The sequence below is a fragment of the Oncorhynchus mykiss genome, chromosome 25 (assembly GCF_057628025.1).
Source record: "Oncorhynchus mykiss isolate SJ-2025 chromosome 25, ASM5762802v1, whole genome shotgun sequence".
NCBI lineage: Eukaryota > Metazoa > Chordata > Actinopteri > Salmoniformes > Salmonidae > Oncorhynchus > Oncorhynchus mykiss.
Genome location: NC_143046.1, coordinates 82,478,244 through 82,504,798, shown reverse-complemented (window position 1 = coordinate 82,504,798; position 26,555 = coordinate 82,478,244). Strand labels below are relative to the sequence as shown.

General features: G+C 43.6%; 1 protein-coding gene across 2 annotated transcripts in view; it reads right to left on the bottom strand.

Moving 5' to 3' along the window:
* The window catches only part of LOC110504238 (nesprin-1), a 180,891-nt gene that overhangs the window by 137,988 nt on the left and 16,348 nt on the right, over window positions 1-26,555 (bottom strand). Inside the window, exons 1-6 of one of the 2 annotated variants that reach the window (XM_090221295.1) lie at window positions 16,664-17,400; window positions 15,032-15,093; window positions 6,542-6,637; window positions 6,104-6,187; window positions 1,212-1,304; window positions 909-1,093 (exon numbers count right to left, since the gene is read on the bottom strand). In XM_090221295.1, the coding sequence (XP_090077421.1) occupies window positions 909-1,093; window positions 1,212-1,304; window positions 6,104-6,187; window positions 6,542-6,637; window positions 15,032-15,093; window positions 16,664-16,742 (599 nt within the window). In that variant the 5' untranslated portion in view covers window positions 16,743-17,400. Of the gene's footprint in view, window positions 1-908; window positions 1,094-1,211; window positions 1,305-6,103; window positions 6,188-6,541; window positions 6,638-15,031; window positions 15,094-16,663; window positions 17,401-26,555 lie in introns of those variants that run through there. The other variant, XM_090221294.1, reaches the window with a different exon arrangement.

The following is a 26,555-nucleotide window of genomic DNA, read 5'->3' as shown; positions in this document are numbered from 1 at the left end:
TAGTGGCATAATGTACATACTGGGGTAATAGTTAGTGGCATAATGTACATACTGGGGTAATAGTTAGTGGTAATAGTTAGTGGCATAATGTACATACTGGGGTAACAGTTAGTGGTAATAGTTAGTGGCATAATGTACATACTGGGGTAATAGTTAGTGGCATAATGTACATACTGGGGTAATAGTTAGTGGCATAATGTACATACTGGGGTAATAGTTAGTGGCATAATGCACATACTGGGGTAATAGTAACAGTGGCATAATGTACATACTGGGGTAATAGTTAGTGGTAATAGTTAGTGGCATAATGTACATACTGGGGTAACAGTTAGTGGTAATAGTTAGTGGCATAATGTACATACTGGGGTAATAGTTAGTGGCATAATGTACATACTGGGGTAATAGTTAGTGGCATAATGTACATACTGGGGTAATAGTTAGTGGCATAATGTACATACTGGGGTAATAGTTAGTGGCATAATGTACATACTGGGGTAATAGTTAGTGGCATAATGTCCATACTGGGGTAATAGTTAGTGGCATAATGTACATACTGGGGTAATAGTTAGTGGCATAATGTACATACTGGGGTAATAGTTAGTGGCATAATGTACATACTGGGGTAATAGTTAGTGGCATAATGTACATACTGGGGTAATAGTTAGTGGCATAATGTACATACTGGGGTAATAGTTAGTGGCATAATGTACATACTGGGGTAATAGTAACAGTGGCATAATGTACATACTGGGGTAATAGTTAGTGGCATAATGTACATACTGGGGTAATAGTTAGTGGCATAATGTACATACTGGGGTAATAGTTAGTGGCATAATGTCCATACTGGGGTAATAGTTAGTGGCATAATGTACATACTGGGGTAATAGTTAGTGGCATAATGTACGTACTTGGCAGCAGTGCTCTGTACCCATCTGAGGAGGGCCTTCTTGGCATTGCCCTGGAACTTCTTGGGTGCCACCTCCCTCTTTAAGGCGGGACTGCCTGTCTCTGAGCTACTGGCCATGCTGTCCACTGAGGAGGTGCTGCTGGACAGGGCCTCCAGGGCTAGCAGGTTACTGGTCAACTCCTCGATCTGACAGGGGGTCGGGAATTAGAGCAAACATTGCTGCGAGTGACCATGGCAACATCCAACAAAAGGGTTCTTTCTACCTGGACCCCAATGTTCTCCTGCAGATACAACAACACATTACCTGGAAGTAGAGGATGACAGTCCAAATCAACCCCAGGACAATGGATGGTCGACCGTCTGCTATGTCAGTGGCATGGATGTTGACTAGCTTGATCTGTTTGGAAAGAAAACCCAAATTGAACTGCAATTAAAATCTTGTCATAAAATTAACTTGGGAAATGCAGATATTTAAATATATATATACATGGGTGCATTCTGAATGAATTGTTAACAAATAAAGGCATTTATTGATTGAGTGGGGCCACTGACATAATAATGGAGATTTTATGATTTTCTTTCACAGACATCAAAATCAGCTCTCTAATAAATCAAATCAAAGTTGATTGGTCAAGTACACAGTTTAGCAGATGCTATAGCGGGTGGAGCAAAATGCTTGTGTTACTAGCTCCTGCTGCTTTTGCAACAGCAAATGGGGACCCTAATAAAATACCAAATACCAAATACCTAAAAGTGCAGTAAAATGCCAAACAAGTACACACATTTTACATAATAAAAAACTAGAAACAAGAAATCAAGAACGTCAGACGAAATCCAATTAACAACCCAAATAACATTCTGATATTAGGCATTTATAGAGCGGAAGCGTGTGAGGCAGAAACAGCTAAGCTCAACTGAGGAAAATGAAAGATGTACCGTTCTCATCAAAAAGGAAAGAGGACCAATGCACTCTTCATATAATGAGTTAAAATGCCTTTATTTGTATGCCATGTTCAATGGAAACAAAGCTTAAAAACACTGACACTTTCTGGCTGCATGCTCAATTTAACAGGACACTAACAATAAAGCCAATGTAATGAATAATCACAACAAACTTTGGATCGGCATTGAACTAGTTTCCCCTTTTTTTTACTACTATTTCATAAAGGTTGGAAGAAGAAGAAGGAAAGAAAGATTTGACACCAAAGTTTGAGTCAAAACACATACAAAATGCATGAAAGACTTAAAGCACCTGGTTGGTGGCATTACAGTAATCAAGATGCACTATGAGGAAAAAAAAGGCTCGACCAAAGAATATCTAGGAATACACACCGTGCATCAAACAAGAGGAATGCATACAGTATATGTGTGTTTTACAGGCAGCCACTGACCGGGGATCCTCGGTACACAGACTGAGGTCAGAGGTCAGGCATGGTGAGAGAGGGTTACGATAAGAGATATGCCTCAGAGAAATACAAACTGAGACAGGATGTTCCATCCATAGGGCCTTGCATAGATACATCTCTTCATGCAGAGCCTTCATTTATCAGCAGTGCCGTGAAAAAGTAGACGGCCCCTTTCTGATTTTCTCTATTTTTGCATATTTTTGATACGTATTGTTATCAGATCTTCAACCTAAACCTCATATTATATGAAGGGAACCTGAGTTAGTTTTTTTCACCAGATATAATGGGACCCATCTCATCCAAAAAGGTGACTCAAGTTTGCCAAAAAGCACCTGGAAGCACCTGGATGATATTCAAGATATTTTATTATTTTTTTATTAACCTCCCCTCTTCGGAGGACAAATATATTTGTTGTTTTCTTTCAGCTTTTCTGCTACATATGCATTTTACAAATACATTTTACACATACAAAATGCATACACATTTACATACATGGTACTTCTATATAAAGCAGACACGTAACAATAATACATCACCAATCATAAGCTCTTTAATCCCACCTATCAGCCACTCTCAGCCCATCCCACCTATCACCATAGACATCCCTCGTTTGGTTTCAACGTGCCATATATTTAAACTGTGTTGTGATGTTTTACAACATTTTTGCACCTTTCTAATCGTATATTATCCACAGATTGTGAGCTAAAGATGAAAACCTTTCCTACAAGTATTATTATATTATTATTTGACTGACTATGGCTTTCCAAATCACCCAACACTGCTATTTGTAAGGTTAATTTTAAGTACGTGTTGTGATTTTTTAACCATTCTGAACCTGTGACCAGAAACAAGCTACATAGGGGCAATGCCATCATCAAGACTCTTGGAAGAATGTTCTATGGACAGATGAGTCAAAAGTATAACTTTTTGGATGACATGGGTCCCATTATGCCTGGCGAAAACCAATACTGCATTCCACAGTAAGAACCTCATATCAACGGTCAAGTATGGTGGTGGTAGTGTGATGGTTCGGGGATGTTTTCCAGCCACAGGACCTGGACAACTTGTCTTAAAACCTCAATGGGCTAGGGGGCAGTATTTTGACGTCCACATGAAAAGTGTGCCCAAAGTAAACTGCCTGTTACTCAAGCCCAGAAGCTAGGATATGCATATAATTGGTTGATTTGGATGGAAAACACTCTAACGTTTCTAAAACTGTTAAAATAATGTCTGTGAGTATAACAGAACTGATATGGATGACGAAACCCCAAGGACAAACCATCCCCCCCCAAAAAATTCAGCCTACCACTGTTTTCAATGGCTGTCACTTTTATTATAAGGCGAAAACCTCCCAGATTGCAGTTCCTAGGGCTTCCACTAGATGTCAACAGTCTTTATAAAGAGTTTCAGGCTGGTTTTTGAAAAATAAGCTAGAAGTTGTAGTTTTTGAGTGGCTCCCGTTTTCGCTGTAGTGTTTCCATGCGCGTGGAGGAAAGCTTGTTCTTTGTTATTTATCTTCGGTAATGAACATACTATTCTCCGTCTTAAATTTGATAGTTTATTTACATATTAGGGTACCTAATGTTTGATTATAAATATGCGCCGGAGGAAACACCGTGCACCTGGCCACCTTGGCTAGCGTACACTGCGCCCAGCCCACCACAGGAGTCGCTGGTGCGTGATGAGACAAGGACATCCCTACCGACCAAGCCCTCCCTAACCCGGGCGATGCTAGGCCAATTGTGCGTCGCCCCACGGACCTCCCGGTCGCGGCCGGTTACGACAGAGCCTGGGCGCGAACCCAGGACTCTGATGGCACAGCTGGCGCTGCAGTACAGCGCCCTTAACCACTGCGCCACCCGGGAGGCCTTATAAATATTGTTTGACTTGTTTGGATAAGTTTATTGGTAAAGTTTGGGATTCATTTTGTATGCATTTTGAAGGAGGAAAACCAGTGGATTATTGTGTCATGTATTGTCATATTATGTCTTGTTCCTGTTCTTTCTCTTCACTCCGTCTCCCTCTGCTGGTCGTATTAGGTTACCTTCTCTTCCTCTCCTTCCCCCAGCTGTTCCTCATCTTCTCTAACTACCTCGTTCACCCTTTTCCCACCTGTTCCTTTTTTCCCTCTGATTAGGTCTCTATTTCTCTCTCTGTTCCTGCTTCTGTCTTTGTCAGATTCTCGTTTGAGTTTCTCATGCCAGAACCAAACTATCGTCTTGTTTGCTTCACCCTTGTCCTGTCCTGTCGGAATCTGCCTGTTCTTCTGATGCTACGTGTGATCAGGTACCTCTGTCCTCTACGACCCGCGCCTACCCAGAGAGACCAGCAGTCTGTCGCCGCTAACCCAGCTATTCTCCTCTGCTGCTAAGAAGGGGATTCTAACCCAGCTATTCTCCTCTGCTGCTAAGAAGGGGTAAATATCAGAAGGACTTTATGATTCATTTGTCGCCCTCTCTGCGGGTTGTCTATTTTGCCATTATTTACATCTGAAGAGGATCTATGTTTTCCCTGTGTTTTGACATTAAAGGACTCTGTTTTTGTTAAACCGCTTTTGGGTCCTCACTCACGTGCATAACATATTGACTGATGCCCACCAGCTAAACTGAGTTTTTATGGATATAAAGAAGGACTTTATCGAACAAAAGGACCATTTGTGATGTAACTGGGACCTATTGGAGTGCCAACAGAAGAAGATCTTCAAAGGTAAGGAAGGCATTTATTATATCGCTATTTCTGACTTTTGTGTCGCACCTGCCTGGTTGGAAAATGTTTTTCATGGTTTTGTATGCGGGGCGCTGTCCTCAGATAATCGCATGGTGTGCTTTCACCAGAAAGCCTTTTTGAAATCTGACACAGCGGCTGGATTAACAAGAAGTAAAGCTTTATTTTGATGTATTTATTACACAAGTATTTTCATGAATGTTAAATATTTATATTTCTGTAGTTTGAATTCCGCGCTCTGCAATTTCGATGTTGTTGAGGTGGGTCGCTAGAAAGGTTAATAGAAGGAACCATGAATTCTGCTCTGTATCAGAGAATTCTACAGGAGGCCATCTGTCTGTGAGCTGAAGCTGAAGAGCATCTGGGTCATGCAGCAAGACAATGATCCAAAACACACAATCAAGTCTACATGAAAATGGCTTAAAAGTAACACATTTGAGGATTTGCAATAGCCTAGTCAAAGTCCAGACCTAATCCCAATTGAGATGTTGTGGCAGGATTTGAAAGGAGTAGTTCATGCTTGAAAACCCACAAATCCCGCTGAGTTAAAGCTGTTCTACATGGAAGAGTGGGCCAAAATTCCTCCACAGCGATGTGAGAGACTGATCAACAACTACAGGAAGCATTTGGTTGCAGTCATTACAGCTAAAGGTGGCACAACCACTTATTGAGTGTAACGGGGCAAATGCTAAGACTAGCTGTCGCCATTGGTGTCGGCTAATGGGGATCCTAATAAATATAAACTCTGGTTCCCTTCATCTAATATTAGGTTTTGGTTGAAGATCTGATAACATTCAGTATCAAAAATATGCAACAATATAGAAAATTAGAAAGGGGGCAAATACTTTTTCACAGCACTGTATTTTTGTTCCTAAACACTATCAAATGACAGTTCATTTTCAAACTGTTACTGTAGCATTAAATAGAAGTTCATCTACTTTTCACAAGCCTTGTCCTAAAGCTATTAGTGACATTGCTAAGAAGCACTTTGGTTTATACTTTAAACTCAAGCTATGACAAAATACTTCAGAAAACGACTTAGTTGTCACTATGAGGGTGTGCTTACCTTCCTGCCTTCTAGGAACCGGAGGGCGGTGCCGATGTTGGATACCCAGTGGATCCTCTTCAACTGGCGGCCCTGCTCACACGGCTGGGGGAAGAGGGGGGAGGGTTCAAGTGAAGGTCAAATGTATTTCCCATAAGTAATACTGTAAATACAATGCAAATCTTACCAACCAGAGCACTCACATTAAAAACAGCAACAAATACGTACTGTATACAACAACCAGCAATGTACGAGAGTAGCACTGACTGACGAATAGGCCTGTATAACACACAACTACAGTGTGATTACTGGCTGTGAATTCGTAGTTCCTTTATTCATACAGAACATTTGTATAATCCTCCCTTTACACTATAGTGTGGTAATTAAATGTAACTGAACTCTGTAGCACGAACAGAAGTATCCAGTGGCCAAGCTGTTTTTATTAAGAGCAGGGCTTACCAGTCTCTGTCCAGACAGCACCTCCAATAGAGCTAACAGTTTCACCCCATCCTTGATGTCCTCGAAAAGGTCGGTGACCTCTAGAGGTGGTTTACGCTAGGAAAGAGAAGAGACAACATCTTAATTCAACAGATAAATGAATAAAAGACTTAGACATTGAACATTGTTTGAACATAGCAAATGGTATACCGTTACCAATTATAGACCCACTGTAGATTAATAAAGGCTCATTATCTCATTATAATCGCCTATAATCTCTCAATATGTAAATCCTAGAAACACAAGACATTCATTCTCCCCCAGTCCTTGTGTTGAGGAGAAAAGAGAGCAGAGAGCTAGCTAGCTACAGGCTGAGGTCCAGACCTAACAGCTTGCTGGCTAGCTACAGGCTGGGGTCCAGACCGAACAGCTTGCTGGCTAGCTACAGGCTGGGGTCCAGACCGAACAGCTTGCTGGCTAGCTACAGGCTGAGGTCCAGACCTAACAGCTTGCTGGCTAGCTACAGGCTGGGGTCCAGACCGAACAGCTTGCTGGCTAGCTACAGGCTGGGGTCCAGACCGAACAGCTTGCTGGCTAGCTACAGGCTGAGGTCCAGACCTAACAGCTTGCTGGCTAGCTACAGGCTGGGGTCCAGACCGAACAGCTTGCTGGCTAGCTACAGGCTGAGGTCCAGACCGAACAGCTTGCTGGCTAGCTAAAGGCTGGGGTCCAGACCGAACAGCTTGCTGGCTAGCTACAGGCTGGGGTCCAGACTGAACAGCTTGCTGGCTAGCAACAGGCTGGGGTCCAGACCAAACAGCTTTCTGGCTAGCAACAGGCTGAGGTCCAGACCGAACAGCTTGCTGGCTAGCTATAGGCTGGTGTCCAGACCGAACAGCTTGCTGGCTAGCTACAGGCTGGTGTCCAGACCGAACAGCTTGCTGGCTAGCTACATGCTGGTGTCCAGACCGAACAGCTTGCTGGCTAGCTACAGGCTGAGGTCCAGACTGAACAGCTTGCTGGCTAGCTACAGGCTGGGGTCCAGACCGAACAACTTGCTGGCTAGCTACAGGCTGGGGTCCAGACCGAACAGCTTGCTGGCTAGCTACAGGCTGAGGTCCAGACCGAACAGCTTGCTGGCTAGCTACAGGCTGGTGTCCAGACCGAACAGCTTGCTGGCTAGCTACAGGCTGGGGTCCAGACCGAACAGCTTGCTGGCTAGCTACAGGCTGGGGTCCAGACCGAACAGCTTGCTGGCTGGCTACAGACTGGGGTCCAGACTGAACAGCTTGCTGGCTGGCTACAGACAGAGCTATGCAGAGAACAGAAAGAGCTCCCCCGCAGCTGTAAAGATGGTGCATGTGCCTCAGAGCCTCTGAGGTGGCTTGGTTCCCGTTTCTGAGGCGGTGTGATTCAGTGCTAAATTAGAGCATGGGTCCACATTAGCATACTAACTAATGTATTATCAGAGCTGAGGGAATTCTGACTGACTGATGACAGAGGAATCTACTTTATGAAACACAGAATAATCAAAGAAATTTGACTGGGAATCAAAGGTTTAATTAATTAAGCTCGGCGCTTTGTAGGAATTTTATTGGAGGGCTGAGCTGTTTCATTTCCCAACTCGACACATAGCATGACAGGATGACAGGATGACAGGATGACAGGATGACAGCATGACAGGATGACAGCATGACAGGATGACAGCATGACAGGATGACAGGATGGCAGCATGACAGGATGACAGGATGACAGGATGACAGGATGACAGTATGCAATTGGCTGTGACTGTGTGGGGCACAACAGGCAGGCAGGCACACACACACACACACACACACACACACACACACACAAACACACACACACGTGAAAATTAAGGTCTCCACTGTTTTTTTGTGCTATTTTGTTTGCTTCAGAGACAGAATCCAATGAAAGACTTGTAGATGCTAGTATTCCTCCGTGACTACCAGTATCCTAACCACAACATGAACCACTAAAATATAGAAATTAAATTAAACTATTTGACTGGTAGCATGAATCACACATTTCCAGAATGGCATTCTACTAATGAGTCACAAGGTAAACCATCAAGCCCATCCTTGGTTTAAGTGACAAACAAAGTCACATGTCAAGCCCGCTCCTCACTGTTATAACACACACATGCACACGCACACACGCACACACTTATCACGCACACACAAACACACACACACGGTCATAAAACAGTAAATCAGTGGAAGAGTGCTTGGTAATGTGAGAGGAAATGGACACTATGGGAAAAGCGTGACTGCAGAGTGAAAGTTCAAACTGAAAGAGACAGCACTTTCCATCATAAATTCATCCTCGCTAATGTTATGGGAATTTTGTTACATTCAGAATCAATATTGAAAATGGGATCTTTCAGGCACCCACCACAGGATCTATTATAATCCATTCAGAATGGCTTTGCTTATCGGACGAGAAAAGTTTAGATGAGATTTGATAAACTGATTGACAGATGATCTGATAAGAATTTAGATTTGAATCCCTCATACAGTAGCAGTAGGTTCCAGTAGAGCAGGGTTTTCCAAACACTGTCCCGGGGCCCCCTGGGTGCACATTTTGGTTTTTGCCCTAGCATTAGACAGCTGCTTCTAACCTAGTGGTTAGAACGTTGGACTAGTAACCGTAAGGTTGCAAGTTCAAATCCCCGAGCTGACAAGGTACAAATCTGTTGTTCTGCCCCTGAACAGGCAGTTAACCCACTGTTCCTAGGCAGTCATTGAAAATAAGAATTTGTTCTTAACTGACTTGCCTAGTTAAATAAAGGTTTAAAAAAAAAAATCCATGTACACAAACAACACGTGTGCGGTTAAAATTAGCAAAAAACACACACATTTCTTTCCACAGGGCCGGGGGGTGAGACAGAGATGCAGCTTAAGCCCTACTCTCTTCAACATATATATCAACGAATTGGCGAGGGCACTAGAACAGTCTGCAGCCCCTGGCCTCACCCCACTAGAATTTTAAGTCAAATGTCTACTGTTTGTTAATGATCTGGTGCTTCTGACCCCAACCTAGGAGGGCATATAATGGTGTTCCAAAAAAGGTCCAGATGCCAGGACCACGAATACAAATTCCATCTAGACACCGTTGCCCTAGAGCACTGTATCTTGGCCTAAACATCAGCGCCACGGGTAACTTCCACAAAGCTGTGAACGATCTGTGAGACAAGGCAAGAAGGGCCTTCTATGCCATCAAAAGGAACATAAAATTTGACATACCAATTAAGATCTGGCAAAAAATACTTAAATCAGTTATAGAACGATTACTTGTTAGATATTACTGCACGGCCGGAACTAGAAGCACAAGCATTTCGCTACACTCGCATTAACATCTGCTAACCATGTGTATGTGACCAATACAATTTGATTGGATTTGAACCTATTGCCCTTTATGGTTGTGAGGCCTGGGGTCCACTCACCAGCCAAGAATTCACAAAATGGGACAAAAATATCTCAGTTTAAGTGGGAAAACACCAAATAATGCATGCAGATCAGAATTACGCCGATACCGCTAATTATCAAAATCCAGAAAAGAGCCGTTAAATTCTACAATCACCTAAAAGGAAGCGATTCACAAAACCTTCACCTACAGAGAAATGAACCTGGAGAAGAGTCCCCTAAGCAAGATGGTCCTGGGGCTCTGTTCACAAACACGAACAGACCCCACAGAGCCCCAGGACAGCAACACAATTAGACCCAATCAAATCATGAGAAAACGAAAAGATAAAAGGAAAGAATTGACAAAAAACAGAGCAAACTAGAATGCTATTTGGCCCTAAACAGAGAGTACACAGTGGCAGAATACCTGACCACTGTGACTGACCCAAAACAAAGGAAATCTCTGACTAGTATGTACAGACTCAGTGAGCATACCCTTACTATTGAGAAAGGCCACCGTAGGCAGACCAGGCTCTGCTCACAAAATGAGGTGGAAACTGAGATGCACTTCCTAACCTCCTGCCAAATGTATGACCATATTAGAAACATATATTTCCTCAGAATACACAGACCCACAAAGAATTAAAAAACAAATCCAATTTTGATAAACTCCCATATCTACTGGGTGAAAAACCACAGTGTGCCATCACAGCAGCAAGATTTGTGGCCTGTTGCCACAAGAAAAAATCAACCAGTGAAGAACAAACACCATTGTAAATGCAACCTATATTTATGTGTATTTATTTTCCCTTTTGTACTTTAAATATTTGCATCATTACAACACTGTATATATACATAATATGGCACTTGAAGCAGCCCAATATGTTGCTTTATCTCTGCGCCCTGAACAAGCAGCAGCCCAATGTGTTGCTTTATCTGTGCGCCCTGACCAAGCAGCAGCCCAATGTGTTGCTTTATCTCTGTGCCCTGACCAAGCAGCAGCCCAATGTGTTGCTTTATCTGTGCGCCCTGACCAAGCAGCAGCCCAATGTGTTGCTTTATCTGTGCGCCCTGACCAAGCAGCAGCCCAATATGTTGCTTTATCTGTGCGCCCTGAACAAGCAGCAGCCCAATGTGTTGCTTTATCTGTGCGCCCTGACCAAGCAGCAGCCCAATGTGTTGCTTTATCTCTGAGCCCTGACCAAGCAGCAGCCCAATGTGTTGCTTTATCTGTGCGCCCTGACCAAGCAGCAGCCCAATGTGTTGCTTTATCTCTGCGCCCTGACCAAGCAGCAGCCCAATGTGTTGCTTTATCTCTGCGCCCTGACCAAGCAGCAGCCCAATGTGTTGCGTTATATGTGCGCCCTGACCAAGCAGCAGCCCAATGTGTTGCTTTATCTGTGCGCCCTGACCAAGCAGCAGCCCAATGTGTTGCTTTATCTCTGCGCCATGACCAAGCAGCAGCCCAATGTGTTGCTTTATCTGTGCGCCCTGACCAAGCAGTAGCCCAATGTGTTGCTTTATCTGTGCGCCCTGACCAAGCAGCAGCCCAATGTGTTGCTTTATCTGTGCGCCCTGACCAAGCAGCAGCCCAATATGTTGCTTTATCTGTGCGCCCTGAACAAGCAGCAGCCCAATGTGTTGCTTTATCTGTGCGCCCTGACCAAGCAGCAGCCCAATGTGTTGCTTTATCTCTGCGCCCTGACCAAGCAGCAGCCCAATGTGTTGCTTTATATGTGCGCCCTGACCAAGCAGCAGCCCAATGTGTTGCTTTATCTGTGCGCCCTGACCAAGCAGCAGCCCAATGTGTTGCTTTATCTCTGCGCCCTGACCAAGCAGCAGCCCAATGTGTTGCTTTATATGTGCGCCCTGACCAAGCAGCAGCCCAATGTGTTGCTTTATCTGTGCGCCCTGACCAAGCAGCAGCCCAATGTGTTGCTTTATCTGTGCGCCATGACCAAGCAGCAGCCCAATGTGTTGCTTTATATGTGCGCCCTGACCAAGCAGTAGCCCAATGTGTTGCTTTATCTGTGCGCCCTGACCAAGCAGCAGCCCAATGTGTTGCTTTATCTCTGCGCCATGACCAAGCAGCAGCCCAATGTGTTGCTTTATCTGTGCGCCCTGACCAAGCAGCAGCCCAATGTGTTGCTTTATCTCTGCGCCATGACCAAGCAGCAGCCCAATGTGTTTCTTTATCTGTGCGCCCTGACCAAGCAGCAGCCCAATGTGTTGCTTTATCTGTGCGCCCTGACCAAGCAGCAGCCCAATGTGTTGCTTTATCTGTGCGCCCTGACCAAGCAGCAGCCCAATGTGTTGCTTTATCTGTGCGCCCTGACCAAGCAGTAGCCCAATGTGTTGCTTTATCTGTGCGCCCTGACCAAGCAGTAGCCCAATGTGTTGCTTTATCTGTGCGCCCTGACCAAGCAGCAGCCCAATGTGCTGTGTCACCTAAAGCTTCTGAGCGAGCAAAACCTGGCTGCTTAAAATCCAGTAAGAAAACATGGTACGCACTAACACTCTCTATTAAGCCCATAATCTGTAACGCATTATGAACACAGTCATTATGACGATGATTAGGTCTGACCCCATTTAGTCGACTGGTCGATCGTTTGTTCAATAGGCTGTCGGTAGACCAAGATGTCGAGCAGTATATTTTATGGTACATGAGTCACCTGTCTGATTCACACCTGTCTCAGCGGACTAATCCATTGTGGAGACCACAGATGGGATGGCACACCAGTAGCACCAGTAGTAAATTTACCGTTAATACTCATAATTTCTAATCTACAATGTTTGTGTTTAGTTATGGTAATTTCTGTTAATGCATTCAATATATTATTATTACAGTCTTTTACCACTCCCATTGTTGGAGTGGACACGTTGTTTGCAGAGCCACAACCTAGGCTACACTTCTTGAACTGCACTGTTGGTTAAGGGCTTGTAAGTAAGCATTTCACAGTAAGGTCTACACTTATTCGGCGCATGTGACAAATAAAGTTTGATTTGATTTGAGGAAAACGTTTTGGTTTATTTCATTCCATTTAGGAGATGTCAATTTATTCATTGTTGTTTGTTTGCAGTGCTCCTGTCAATGTTGAGTGAGGACGCGCACCTGATTGCACATAGAAGTAGGCCTAGGCTACCTAGCCTGTGTGCAAATGTAGACCTATAAATGTGCCCATTTGGGGATCTGATAGTATTTCTGATCATCTTAACTCACAACCCCTTGTGGAACTTCTCAAAGTAATGTTTTCTTCACCTCAAACAGCAAGTAAACAAAGTCTGTTTTTACATCCATTGAGAATGACAATAGTTCCTCAACGTAGCCTGTTTGAAAAATCTGTCCAGGTCTCTTTCAGTAACTACTCAGTGTGAAAGGGGGGGGGGGGAAATGTCATGCTCTGATCTGGTGTAAAAGTCATGAAATAGGCTGGCAAGAGCTTCAGGCCAGACCCAAGTTAATAGTTGATACAATGTTTAAAGTTCCTTGCCGACAGTCCATGCGTAGCCAATGTGATTTATATTATATTTTTATTTGTTGGCTTTATTTATGTAGGCATATTTTTACATAGTTGGCAATGGCAATAGAAGTTACTTTGAGAATTTTGATTAACCACATGATAATAATTTTGAGATACTAAGACTTTATTACAAATTAAATTAAACTCTTCCACGAAAATGTGCATATAAAAACCATAACTGGCACGCAGATCAGTAGAAATGGTAATATAAACTGGCACTCCAAATGGAAAAGGTTGCCGACCCCTGGTGTAGCCTATTTAGAGTGTAACTGCAGAATCTGCAAAGGCCAGTAGCAGCAGGAGAAAGAGGGTCCAGAACAGTTTAATTTTCAACTGGGCTATCTTGATCTCTGGATCCCTCTTGAGTCATGTATGTGTCTTAATTATTTAATCACAGTGTGCTTAAAGCATCAGACAAACTCAGTAGCCTACATGTAGTTGATTTGATTAAAACACATAGTGTGTGTCTATATAGGGAAAAATACACACTTAAAAATGTTGACCAATCGATTGGTTGAAAGAACAGATGACTCTAGGTAAACCAATATTTGTTTATGATGAATGGCCATGATATGTGTTTGTAACAATGGTTATAGGTCATTATGAGAGTGTTTATAGTGTTAAGGAGCTGAACTGCCACCTGGGCTTTAGGAGCAGACTGACTGCTTCCTTCAGAGACAAGCTCCTCCCATCTCACACTCTCCATCTGCACTGTGCTGCTGCACTCTCCCTGCCTGCCAAACCAAGCCATGGACACACACACACACACACACACACACACACACTATTCCTTTCTCCTCATCTTGACTGTTCGGATCACATTGACTCAGTAAGACATACTGCAGGCCCACTGTGGCCTGCTCAGAAACTGAGCAACACAGGGATCTCTGCACTGAGTCATATTTACTTTCTCTGTCTGACTCTCCTCTGGTTCCGATGTTGTTGTGACAACCCAACATGGTGTTGTGACAACCCACTGGTTCCAATGTTGTTGTGACAACCCAATATACTCATCTTCAGTAACAGTATTCACAATTAAAATAACTCTACAGGACTGATACTGAATTCCACAAACACCTCAGTAACTACCGTCACACAATTCAAACAGATAATGAAAAATATATCTCCAAATGTTACGAACCTATCATGACGTCAATCAAACTGTAGTTTCCATATGAACATAAAGAACCTAAAACCTCTGACATTATAAGTGATTAAAACCGATTCAATGTAACGGAGCCTCTCAGAATCATTATGATTGGATGACAACGATCCAATCTCAGTTCACACATGAAATGAAATGCCACTGTCCATAGAGAGGCAATAAGACTGGCAGTTACAGACATTACATCATGATCAGGTTAATATTCAGGATATAATTATTACCATAGTGATAAAATTGTTGTATCTCAGTGATTATACCGTTGTAATAACATTATCTCATAATCTCAGCTCTTATACCGAAATGGAAGCTGTGGGTGTCATAATAGCCCATCATAGGATACACATGTCTTATAAAGTGTTGTGAGAGAAGCACAAGGAGAAAAATAAAAGTAATATCCTCTTACCTTTGTCAAGTGGGAATTGATCCATTTAGTAAAAGTCCTCTTCTGTACTGCTTCTTGCTCATCTGTAATAAAAGTGGAACAGAACATTGTCATGATGTCACAGAACATTGTCACGATGTCACAGAACATTGTCACGATCTCATAGAACATTGTCACGATGTCACATAACATTGTCACGATGTCACATAACATTGTCACGATGTCACAGAACATTGTCACGATCTCACAGAACATTGTCACGATGTCACAGAACATTGTCACGATCTCACAGAACATTGTCATGATGTCACAGAACATTGTCACGATGTCACGGAACATTGTCATGATGTCACATAGACACCGGTTAGTCACCTTACACCCACTGCTGCCGCCCCGGTTTCATGCTACAGTATATTCTCTGTTCCCAGTGCTTCATGTAGCCTGTTAAAGTAAGTGCATTCACAAACAGTGTGAATATTTAATCGAGTAGTGAGTAGTGTCCATTACAATTGCAGACGAGAGGAAAATATGCAGTGGAGAATTCTTCAACACAACTAGACTCTGAGTGGACAAAACATTAGGAACACCTGCTCTTTCCATGATATAGACTAACTAGGTGAATCCAGGTGAAAGCTATGATTCCTGATTGATGTCACCGGTTAAATCCACTTCAATCGGTGTAGATGAAGGGGAGGAGACAGGTTCAAGAACTGCAACGCTGCTGGGTTTTTCACGCTCAACAGTTTCCCGTGTGTATCAAGAATGGTCCACCACTCACAGGACATCAAGCCAACTTGACACAACTGTGGGAAGCATTGGAGTCAACATGGGCCAGCATCTCTATGGAACACTTTCAATACCTTGTAGAGTCCATGCCTAATGACTTGAGGCTGTTCTGGGGGCAAAAGGGGGTGCAACTCAATATTAGGAAGGTGTTCTTAATGTTTTGTACACTCATTGTAGTTCAAGACCTAACAGATCAAGAAAGGGACATGTGAAAAAATGGCCAAAGATGCACTTAAACTTCACAATAATACTGTCATTTCTCTTACAGTTAAAAACGGTATATACATAGAATCTAATCACGCCCAATAGATATTGACAGGAGCTTGCTTGCATCTTAACACTATGAGGTCATAAGGAGAATACATTTATATTCTTGCAGACTCACTGCTCAGTGCCCAATCCACCAATAATGACATGCGTGGCCTTTCAGGTCACCCCCAACCAAGCCCTTTATGGAGGGGGGATAATAACTGCAGACAGACTCTGTGTCTCATGCATAATGCATTTCTGCTTTCACACAAAACAAAACATCTGATTTTGTGGATTCAACTTCTGTCGCTGTCATAGAAAAGAAGGGTGACATTGACATGTGACAGTGACATGTCTGCCGGTAGGTTGAACAACACTGGACACACACAGTGGCCATTTTTTTTAAATTCGCATTTGAAATATACTGCCTGGTCACTTGCTGCAGGAGAACAGGGCCAGACTAACAACACACTATCATGCAACATCTGGCTCATGCATCTAGTTCACCTACATATAAGCCACAATCGAAGGCAGGTTTCCTTGTTGTTTTCTATCTAAATCCTGAGAGAATGGGATACAGCGATGATCTATATAAAACGCTTCTGCCGGCCTACTTACCACGGAGATACTGAAAGAATCCCGTCACCAAGTTAAGAGAAGAGCTCTTTTTGACAGTTACATCCTTATAGTGAGCCATTCTCCAGTCACATGTTCGCCACCTCCCTCCTTATGCCCTTCACATAGTGAGCTTGTTGTGAGCCTCTGTCTGTCTATCTGTCTGTCTGTCTGAGCAGAGGATGACAGTCCATCCACAGTGGAAAAAGAAATCGAGGAAAGAGGGGGAACCACAGCTGGTCCTTTCCCTTTTATTTCAGACAGGAAGCAGAACAGATCTGGGCTGCCTCAGCCTGGATGGTCGCTTGTTTCCCGGTGACAACACAGAGCTGAGCTGCTGGGGGTTAGCTGCAGGAACGCAGCCTCAATCCCTTCCTACTCCCGACACACACACACACACACACACACACACACACACACACACACACACACACACACACACACACACACACACGCACACACACACGCACCCCGACCACACACACCCTGACCACACACACACACACACACACACACACACACACACACTCACACACACACACAAACAAACACACACACACAGACCAGAGCAAGCAGTGGAAACCCCTCTAACAGAGACAGATATTTACGATATTTCCCATCATCCCATCCTTCCCTCCTCTTCCTGTTATTCTCCCATGATCCAGAGGACAGGAACCACGCTTGTGTTGTGTGGAAGTCATGTATAATGCATGTGATGTGTGCACAGCCCAGCCTCCTCTACACTGCCAGCCTCCCTGCCTCGTAGTAGTCCCGCCTCCCTGCCGCCCAGTAACCCTGCCTCCCAGTAGCCCCGCCTCCCTCGAGCAGCAGCATCCATCCAAGACAGGAGCAGGAGGGATCAGCCTGGAGCACTGCTCAACCAATCAGGGAGGCAGTGATGTCACAGGCTGCCTTTGCTGCATTATCCCCCATTTAAGCAGGGAGGGAGGGTGTGTGTGTGTGTGTGTGTGTGTGTGTGTGTGTGTGTGTGTGTGTGTGTGTGTGTGTGTGTGTGTGTGTGTGTGTGTGTGTGCAGGAGGGTGTGTGTGTGTGTAGTGGGAGGGTGTGTGTGTGTGTGTGTGTGATTGTGTACTGTATGTGTGTGCTTGTTCGTGCTTGTGTGTATGCATGGGGCAACAGAATAGTATTAACAAAATGCTACAATACCCCAGCATGGGGTAACAGATTAGTATTAACAACATGCTACAATACCCCAGCATGGGGTAACAGAATAGTATTAACAACATGCTACAATACCCCAGCATGGGGTAACAGATTAGTATTAACAACATGCTACAATACCCCAGCATGGGGTAACAGAATAGTATTAACAACATGCTACAATACCCCAGCATGGGGTAACATAACAGTATTAACAACATGCTACAATACCCCAGCATGGGGAAACATAACAGTATTAACAACATGCTACAATACCCCAGCATGGGGAAACATAACAGTATTAACAACATGCTACAATACCCCAGCATGGGGAAACATAATAGTATTAACAACATGCTACAATACCCCAGCATGGGATAACAGATTAGTATTAACAACATGCTACAATACCCCAGCATGGGGTAACAGATTAGTATTAACAACATGCTACAATACCCCAGCATGGGGTAACAGATTAGTATTAACAACATGCTACAATACCCCAGCATGGGGTAACAGATTAGTATTAACAACATGCTACAATACCCCAGCATGGGGTAACAGAATAGTATTAACAACATGCCACAATACCCCAGCATGGGGTAACAGATTAGTATTAACAACATGCCACAATACCCCAGCATGGGGTAACAGAATAGTATTAACAACATGCTACAATACCCCAGCATGGGGTAACAGATTAGTATTAACAACATGCTACAATACCCCAGCATGGAGTAACAGAATAGTATTAACAACATGCTACAATACCCCAGCATGGGGTAACATAACAGTATTAACAACATGCTACAATACCCCAGCATGGGGTAACAGAATAGGATTAACAACATGCTACAATACCCCAGCATGGGGCAACTGAATAGTATTAACAACATGCTACAATACCCCAGCATGGGGCAACAGAATAGTATTAACAACATGCTACAATACAACAGCATGGGGTAACATAACAGTATTAACAACATGCTACAATACCCCAGCATGGGGAAACAGAATAGTATTAACAACATGCTACAATACAACAGCATGGGGTAACATAACAGTATTAACAACATGCTACAATACCCCAGCATGGGGCAACAGAATAGTATTAACAACATGCTACAATACAACAGCATGGGGCAAAAGAATGGTATTAGCAATATTTCTGTATTTTTTATATTTTATTTCACCTTTAGTTAACCAGGTAGGCAAGTTGAGAACAAGTTCTCATTTACAAATGCGACCTGGCCAAGATAAAGCAAAGCAGTTCGACACATACAACAACACAGAGTTACACATGGAGTAAAACAAACATACAGTCAATAATACAGTAGAAAAACAAGTCTATATACAATGTGAGCAAATGAGGTGAGACAAGGGAGGTAAAGGCAAAAAAAGGCCATGGTGGCGAAGTAAATACAATATAGCAAGTAAAACACTGGATTGGTAGATTTGCAGTGGAAGAATGTGCAAAGTAGAGAAATAATGGGGTGCAAAGGAGCAAAATAAGTAAATACAGTAGGGGGAGAGGTAGTTGTTTGGGCTAAATTATAGATGGGCTATGTACAGGTGCAGTAATCTGTGAGCTGCTCTGACAGCTGGTGCTTAAAGCTAGTGAGAGAGATAAGTGTTTCCAGTTTCAGAGATTTTTGTAGTTCGTTCCAGTCATTGGCAGCAGAAAACTGGAAGAAGAGGCGGCCAAAGGAAGAATTGGTTTTGGGGGTGACCAAAGAGATATACCTGCTGGAGAGCGTGCTACAGGTGGGTGCTGCTATGGTGACCAGCGAGCTGAGATAAGGGGGGACTTTACCTAGCAGGGTCTTGTAGATGGCCTGGAGCCAGTGGGTTTGGCGATGAGTATGAAGCGAGGGCCAGAGAGAGCGTACAGGTCGCAGTGGTGGGTAGTATATTGGGCATTGGTGACAAAACGGATGGCATTGTGATAGACTGCATCCAATTTATTGAGTAGGGTATTGGAGGCTATTTTGTAAATGACATCGCAAAAGTTGAGGATCGGTAGGATGGTCAGTTTTACAAGGGTATGTTTGGCAGCATGAGTGAAGGATGCTTTGTTGCGAAATAGGAAGCCAATTCTAGATTTAACTTTGGATTGGAGATGTTTGATGTGAGTCTGGAAGGAGAGTTTACAGTCTAACCAGACACCTAGGTATTTGTAGTTGTCCACATTTTCTAAGTCAGAACCGTCCAGAGTAGTGATGTTGGACGGACGGGCAGGTGCAGGCAGCGATCGGTTGAAGAGCATGCATTTAGTTTTACTTGTATTTAAGAGCAATTGGAGGCCACGGAAGGAGAGTTGTATGGCATTGAAGCTTGTGTGGAGGGTTGGTAACACAGTGTCCAAAGAAGGGCCAGAAGTATACAGAATGGTGTCGTCTGCGTAGCGGTGGATCAGAGACTCACCAGCAGCAAGAGCGACATCATTGATGTATACAGAGAAGAGAGTCGGTCCAAGAATTGAACCCTGTGGCAACCCCATAGAGACTGCTAGAGGCCCGGACAACAGTTCCTCCAATTTGAAACATTGAACTCTATCAGAGAAGTAGTTGGTGAACCAGGCGAGGCAATCATTTGAGAAACCAAGGCTATCGTGTCTGCCGTTGAGGATGTGGTGATTGACAAAGTCGAAAAGTTGCAAATCAGGGGGGCTGTTCGATGCTAATGCAGAACGCCACAGGATGTTTTTGTGTTGGGTAAGGGCAGTCAGGTCTGGAGAGAAGCAAGGGATATATCTGTTCCTGGTTCTAAATTTCTTGAATGGGGCACGCCTATTTAAGATGGTGAGGAAGGCATTTTTTTTTATAACCAGGCATCCTCTACTGACGGGATGAGATCAATATCCTTCCAGGATACCCCGGCCAGGTCGATTAGAAAGGCCTGCTCGCTGAAGTGTTTCAGGGAGCGTTTGACAGTGATGAGTGGAGGTCGTTTGACCTCTGACCCATTACGGATGCAGGCAATGAGGCAGTGATCGCTGAGATATTGGTTGAAAACAGCAGAGGTGTATTTAGAGGGGAAGTTGGTTAGGATGATATCTATGAGGGTGCCCGTGTTTACGGCTTTGGGGTGGTACCTGGTAGGTTTATTGATAATTTGTGTGAGATTGAGGGCATCAAGCTTAGATTGTGGGATGGCTGGGGTGTTAAGCATGTTCCAGTTTAGGTCGCCTAGCAGCAAGAGCTCTGAAGATAGATGGGGGGCAATCAGTTCACATATGGTGTCCAGAGCACAGCTGGGGGCAGAGGGTGGTCTATAGCAGGCTGTAACGGTGAGAGACTTGTTTTTAGAGAGGTGGATTTTTAAAAGTAGAAGTTCAAATTGTTTGGGTACAGACCTGGATAGTAGGACAGAACTATGCAGGCTATCTTTGCAGTAGATTGCAACACCGCCCCCTTTGGCAGTTCTATCTTGTCTGAAAATGTTGTAGTTAGGGGTAGAGATTTCAGAATTTTTGGTGGTCTTCCTAAGACAGGATTCATACACGGCTAGAACATCCGGGTTGGCAGAGTGTGCTAAAGCAGTGAATAAAACAAACTTAGGGAGGAGGCTTCTAATGTTAACATGCATGAAACCAAGGCTATTACGGATACAGAAGTCATCAAAAGAGAGCGCTTGGGTAATAGGAGTGGAGCTAGGCACTGCAGGGCCTGGATTCACCTCTACATCACCAGAGGAACAGAGGAGGAGTAGGATAATGGTACGGCTAAAAGCTATGAGAATTGGTCGTCTAGAAATAATAAATAATTTCACTTACAATTCACTGTATCACAATTTCTGTCACGTTCTGACCTTTATTTCCTTTGTTTTGTATTTATTTAGTATGGTCAGGGCGTGAGTTGGGTGGGCAGTCTATGTTTGTTTTTCTATGTTTTGGGGCATTTCTATGTTTCGTCCTAGTATGGTTCTCAATCAGAGGCAGGTGTCATTAGTTGTCTCTGATTGAGAATCATACTTAGGTAGCCTGGGTTGCACTGTTTGTTTGTGGGTGATTGTCTATGTTGATGGCTTGTTTCAGCGCAGCTCCCATTAGCTTCACGGTTGTTATTTTGTTTACTGTTTTTGTATAGTGTTCGGGTTTTTCTTTATTAAAATTCATGATGAACACATATCACGCCGCATTTTGGTCCTCCGATCCTTCTCGCCTCTCCTCATCAGATGAAGAGGAGGACGACCGTGACAGAATCACCCACCAACCAAGGACCAAGCGGCGTGGTAAAAGACAGCGACGACAGCAGCAGCAGCAACAACAGCAGCAACAACAGCGGCCGGTATCACAGGACTCCTGGACATGGGAGGAGATACTGAACGGAGAGGGACCCTGGGCACAGGCTGGCGAATATCGCCGCCCCAAAGCAGAGCTGGAGGCAGCGAAAGCTGAGCGGCGGCGATATGAGGAGGCAGTGCGACAGGTACGAGAGACAGCCCCCAATTTTTTTTGGGGGGTGGCACACGAGGGGTGGAGCTAAGCCAGGTAGCAGACCTGCGCTCACTCCTCGTGCTTATTATAAGCAGCGCGTTACTGGTCAGGCACCGTGTTATGCGGTTAAGCGCACGGTGTCATCAGTACGTGTCCATAGCCCGGTGCGCTATAGGACAGCCCCCGAGAGTGTCATGCGAGCGCGGGCATCGAGCCAGGGCGTATGGTGCCTGCTCAGCGGGTCTGGTCGCCGGTACACAGTTTTGGTCCAGGGTATCCTGCGCCGGCTCTGCGTGCTGTGTCTCCGGGGCGCTGGGAGGGTGCAGTGCGTCCTCTCACAAAGCCCTGACATCAATCCTATAGAAAATGTTTGGGCAGAACTGAAAAAGCGTGTGCGAGCAAGGAGGCCTACAAACCTGACTCAATTACACCAGCTCTGACAGGAGGAATGGGCCACAATTCACCCAACTTATTCTGGGAAGCTTGTGGAAGGCTACCCGAAACGTTTGACCCAAGTTAAACCATTTAAAGGCAATGCTACCAAATACTAATTGAGTGTATGTAAACTTCTGACCCACTGGGAATGTGATGAAAGAAATAAAAGCTGAAGTAAATAATTCTCTCTACTATTATTCTCACATTTCACATTCTTAAAATAAAGTGGTGATCCTAACTGCCCTAAGACAGGGAATTTTTACTAGGATTAAATGTCAGGAATTGTGAAAAAATGAGTTTAAATGTATTTGGCTAAGCTGTATGTAAACTTCCGACTTCAACTGTATATTATCTGATTTTGGGGTATTTAGTTTCCTGACACAAAAACAAGCCAGTTGATCAGAATATATCATGGAGTTTAAGAAATTGCTGTCTATCTAGACAGAAAAGGCTGTGAAGTCAGATCACCAGGGACCACTGTTGAAGCCCACTCCCTCTGTTGCTCCCTTTAACTGAGAGCAACAGAACTTTGTAGTTCTGACAAGCATAGAATAATGATATAGGGTTAGAGGGCTTGAACCGATTCAGCACTTGAACTTCAGCAAGGTAAGTTTGATAAGACAACATCTGAAATTACACAGGAAACAGGGACATCTGGTGTTTAGCTTTCAAATGACAGAAATTAGTAAATAAAGAGAGAGAGAGACAGAGAGAGCGAGAGAGAGAGAGAGAGAAAGAGACAGACAGAGAGAGAGCGAGCGAGAGAGAGAGAGAGAGAGACATTGTTAAAACACTGTATATATATAATATGACATTTGTAATGTCTTTATAGTTTTGAAACTTCTGTATGTGTAATGTTTACTGTTCATTTTTATTGTTTATTTCACTTTTGTATATTATCTACCTCACTTGCTTTGGCAATGTTAACACATGTTTCCCATGCCAATAAAGCCCTTGAATTGAATTGAGAGAGAGAGAGAGAGAGAGAGAGAGAGAGAGACGGAGAGAGAGACAGAGACAGAGACGGAGACGGAGAGAGACAGACAGAGAGAGAGAGAGACAAAGGGACAGACAGAGAGAGAGAGAGAGAGCGAGAGAGAGAGAGAGAGAGAAAGAGAGAGAGGGAGAGGGAGACAGTGTCAGCAGCAGCTGCCAGTACAGTAGGTGCAATCAGGGCACAGATCACAGACTTTATGTTCTACAGCTAACAGTTTCCAGACCGATATAATCTCATGGCTGGAGACAGAGAATAATCACCACTCTCTTACAGGTACAGAGGAGACATGAGCCTACATATCCTGCCTATAGCCTGCAAAACTTTCCTCATAAATGAACATTAATGTAACAGAAAACATGCCTGTTCAGAAAAGGCAACAGAGTTATATACATAGATACATGTCAGTGCCACTTCACACATCCTCAGAACAAACTGCATATGTGTTTGTGCTAATGCTGATTGTGACAGACCAGAATGAGGTCTGATGGGTTCTCTCTATGCCTATCACTGTGCTTCCTGTGAGGGAGGGTAGGGATCACACGCGACATGCCCACCACAAACCGTTCACTGGCAGTGTTTCTTCACATCCTCCTCAGACCAGACACACCATCACTAGCTATAAAAGCGGAAACCACAATGACTCAGTCATTCTGAAACCGAGAGCATCTGGGCCGTGTCGGGCTGGGCTAGTCATGCACACCATTCTCCTCTCCCATCTCTCCTGGCAGTAAAAGGCAGTGATAACATGAGAACATCAGAGGAGACTGGGTGTCACCTTCACCCTCCTTATAAAGTGGAGGATCTGTTGGCCTGGGTGGATTCTACGGTGCTCTAGTCTAACCTAATGTAATGATCCTGCTAAATGTTTGGATTCAATTAAATGGGAAGCACTATGAAGGTTCAATTGAAATACTAATTCATGACCCATTCACAAACATGTTTCAGGCGAAGGCGGGCAGCCTCTCTTAGTGTGTAAATGGTACGCAGTCTCAATATCTGAGTCTAAATGTTTCACAAAGGTAAGTGACAGAGAATTTATGTTGGCACAGGAAGCACTAACTTTTTAACCACGACTGAAGCTGGGCAGACTAAATGATAAATCCTGGTATTACTTCACATGGTGCTGTAGCGTTGTAGCCTACAGTATCTGGATAATATGTGTGAAATGCTTGATAATGTATGTGATATCATGAACAGAGAAGTATATTTTCTGGGTGATTTAAATATTGACTGGCTCTCATCAAGCTGCCCACTCAAGAAACTGTAACCAGTGCCTGCAACCTGGTTTAGGTTGTCAGTCAAACCTACCAGGGTATTTACAAACAGCACAATAATAAAATCATTAACATGTAACGATCACATCTTTACTAATGCTGCAGAAATTTGCTTTAAAGCAGTATCCAAATCTGTAGGACGTAGTGATCGCAATATAGTAGTTATATCTAGGAAAACCAACGTTCCAGAGGCTGGGCCTAATATAGTGTATAAGAGGTCATACAATACGTTTTGTAGTGATTCATATGTTGATGATGTAAAGAATATTTGCTGGTCTGTGGTGTGTAATGAGGAGCAACCAGATGCTGTTGGTCTGTGGTGTGTAATGAGGAGCAACCAGATGCTGTTGGTCTGTGGTGTGTAATGAGGAGCAACCAGATGCTGCACTTGACACATTTATGAAATTGCTTATTCCAGTTATTATTAAGCACGCACCCATTAAAAAAATGACTGTAAAAACAGTTAAATCCCCTTGGATTGATGAGGAATTGAACATTTGTATGGTTGAGATGGATGAGGCAAAAGTCTGGCAGCCTAACTGATTGGCACAAATACTGCAAATTAAGAAACTAAATAAAAATAAAAATAAATTACACAATGAAACAAAAACAAATGATATAAAGAATGATAGTAAAAAGCTTTGGAGCACATTAAATGACATTTTGGGAAAAAGGGCAAACTCGGCTCCATTCATTGAATGAGATCAACCATCACAAACCCCACTGATATTGCCAACTACTTTAATGACTTTTTCATTGGCAAGATAAGCAAACTTAGGGATGACATGCCAGCAACAAACACTGACACTACACATTCAAGTATACAGTATCTGACCAAATTATGAAAGACAATAATTGTACTTTTGAATTCCGTAAAGTCAGTGTGGAAAAGGTGAAATAGGTATTGCTGTCTATCAACATTGACAAGCCACCGGGGTCTGACAATCTGGATGGAAAACTACTGACGATAATAGCGGACGATAATGCCACTCCTATTTTCCACATCTTCAATTTAAGCCTACTAGAAAGTGTGTGCCCTCAGGCCTGGAGGGAAGCTAAAGTCATTCCGCTACCCAAGAATAGTAAAGCCCCCTTTACTGGCTCAAATAGCCGACCAGTCAGCCTGTTATCAACCCTTAGTAAACTTTCGGAAAAAATAGTGTTTGACCAGATACAATGCTATTTCACAGTAAACAAATTGACAACAGACTTTCAGCACGCTTATAGGGAAGGACACTCAACAAGCACAGTACTTAAACAAATTACTGATGATTTGCTGAGAGAAATTGATGATAAAATTATTGTGGGGCTGTCTGTTAGACTTCAGTGTAGCTTTTGACATTAACAATTATAGTCTGCTGCTGGAAAAACGTGTGTGTTATGGCTTTACACCACCTGCTGTAATGTGGATAAAGAGTTACTTGTCTAACAGAACACAGAGGGTGTTCTTTAATGGACACCTCTCAAACATAATCCAGGTAGAATCAGGAATTCCCCAGGGTAGCTGTTTAGGCCCCTTAATTTTTTCAATCTTTACTAACGACATGTTTTGAGTAAAGCCAGTGGGTCTATGTATGTTGATGACTCAAC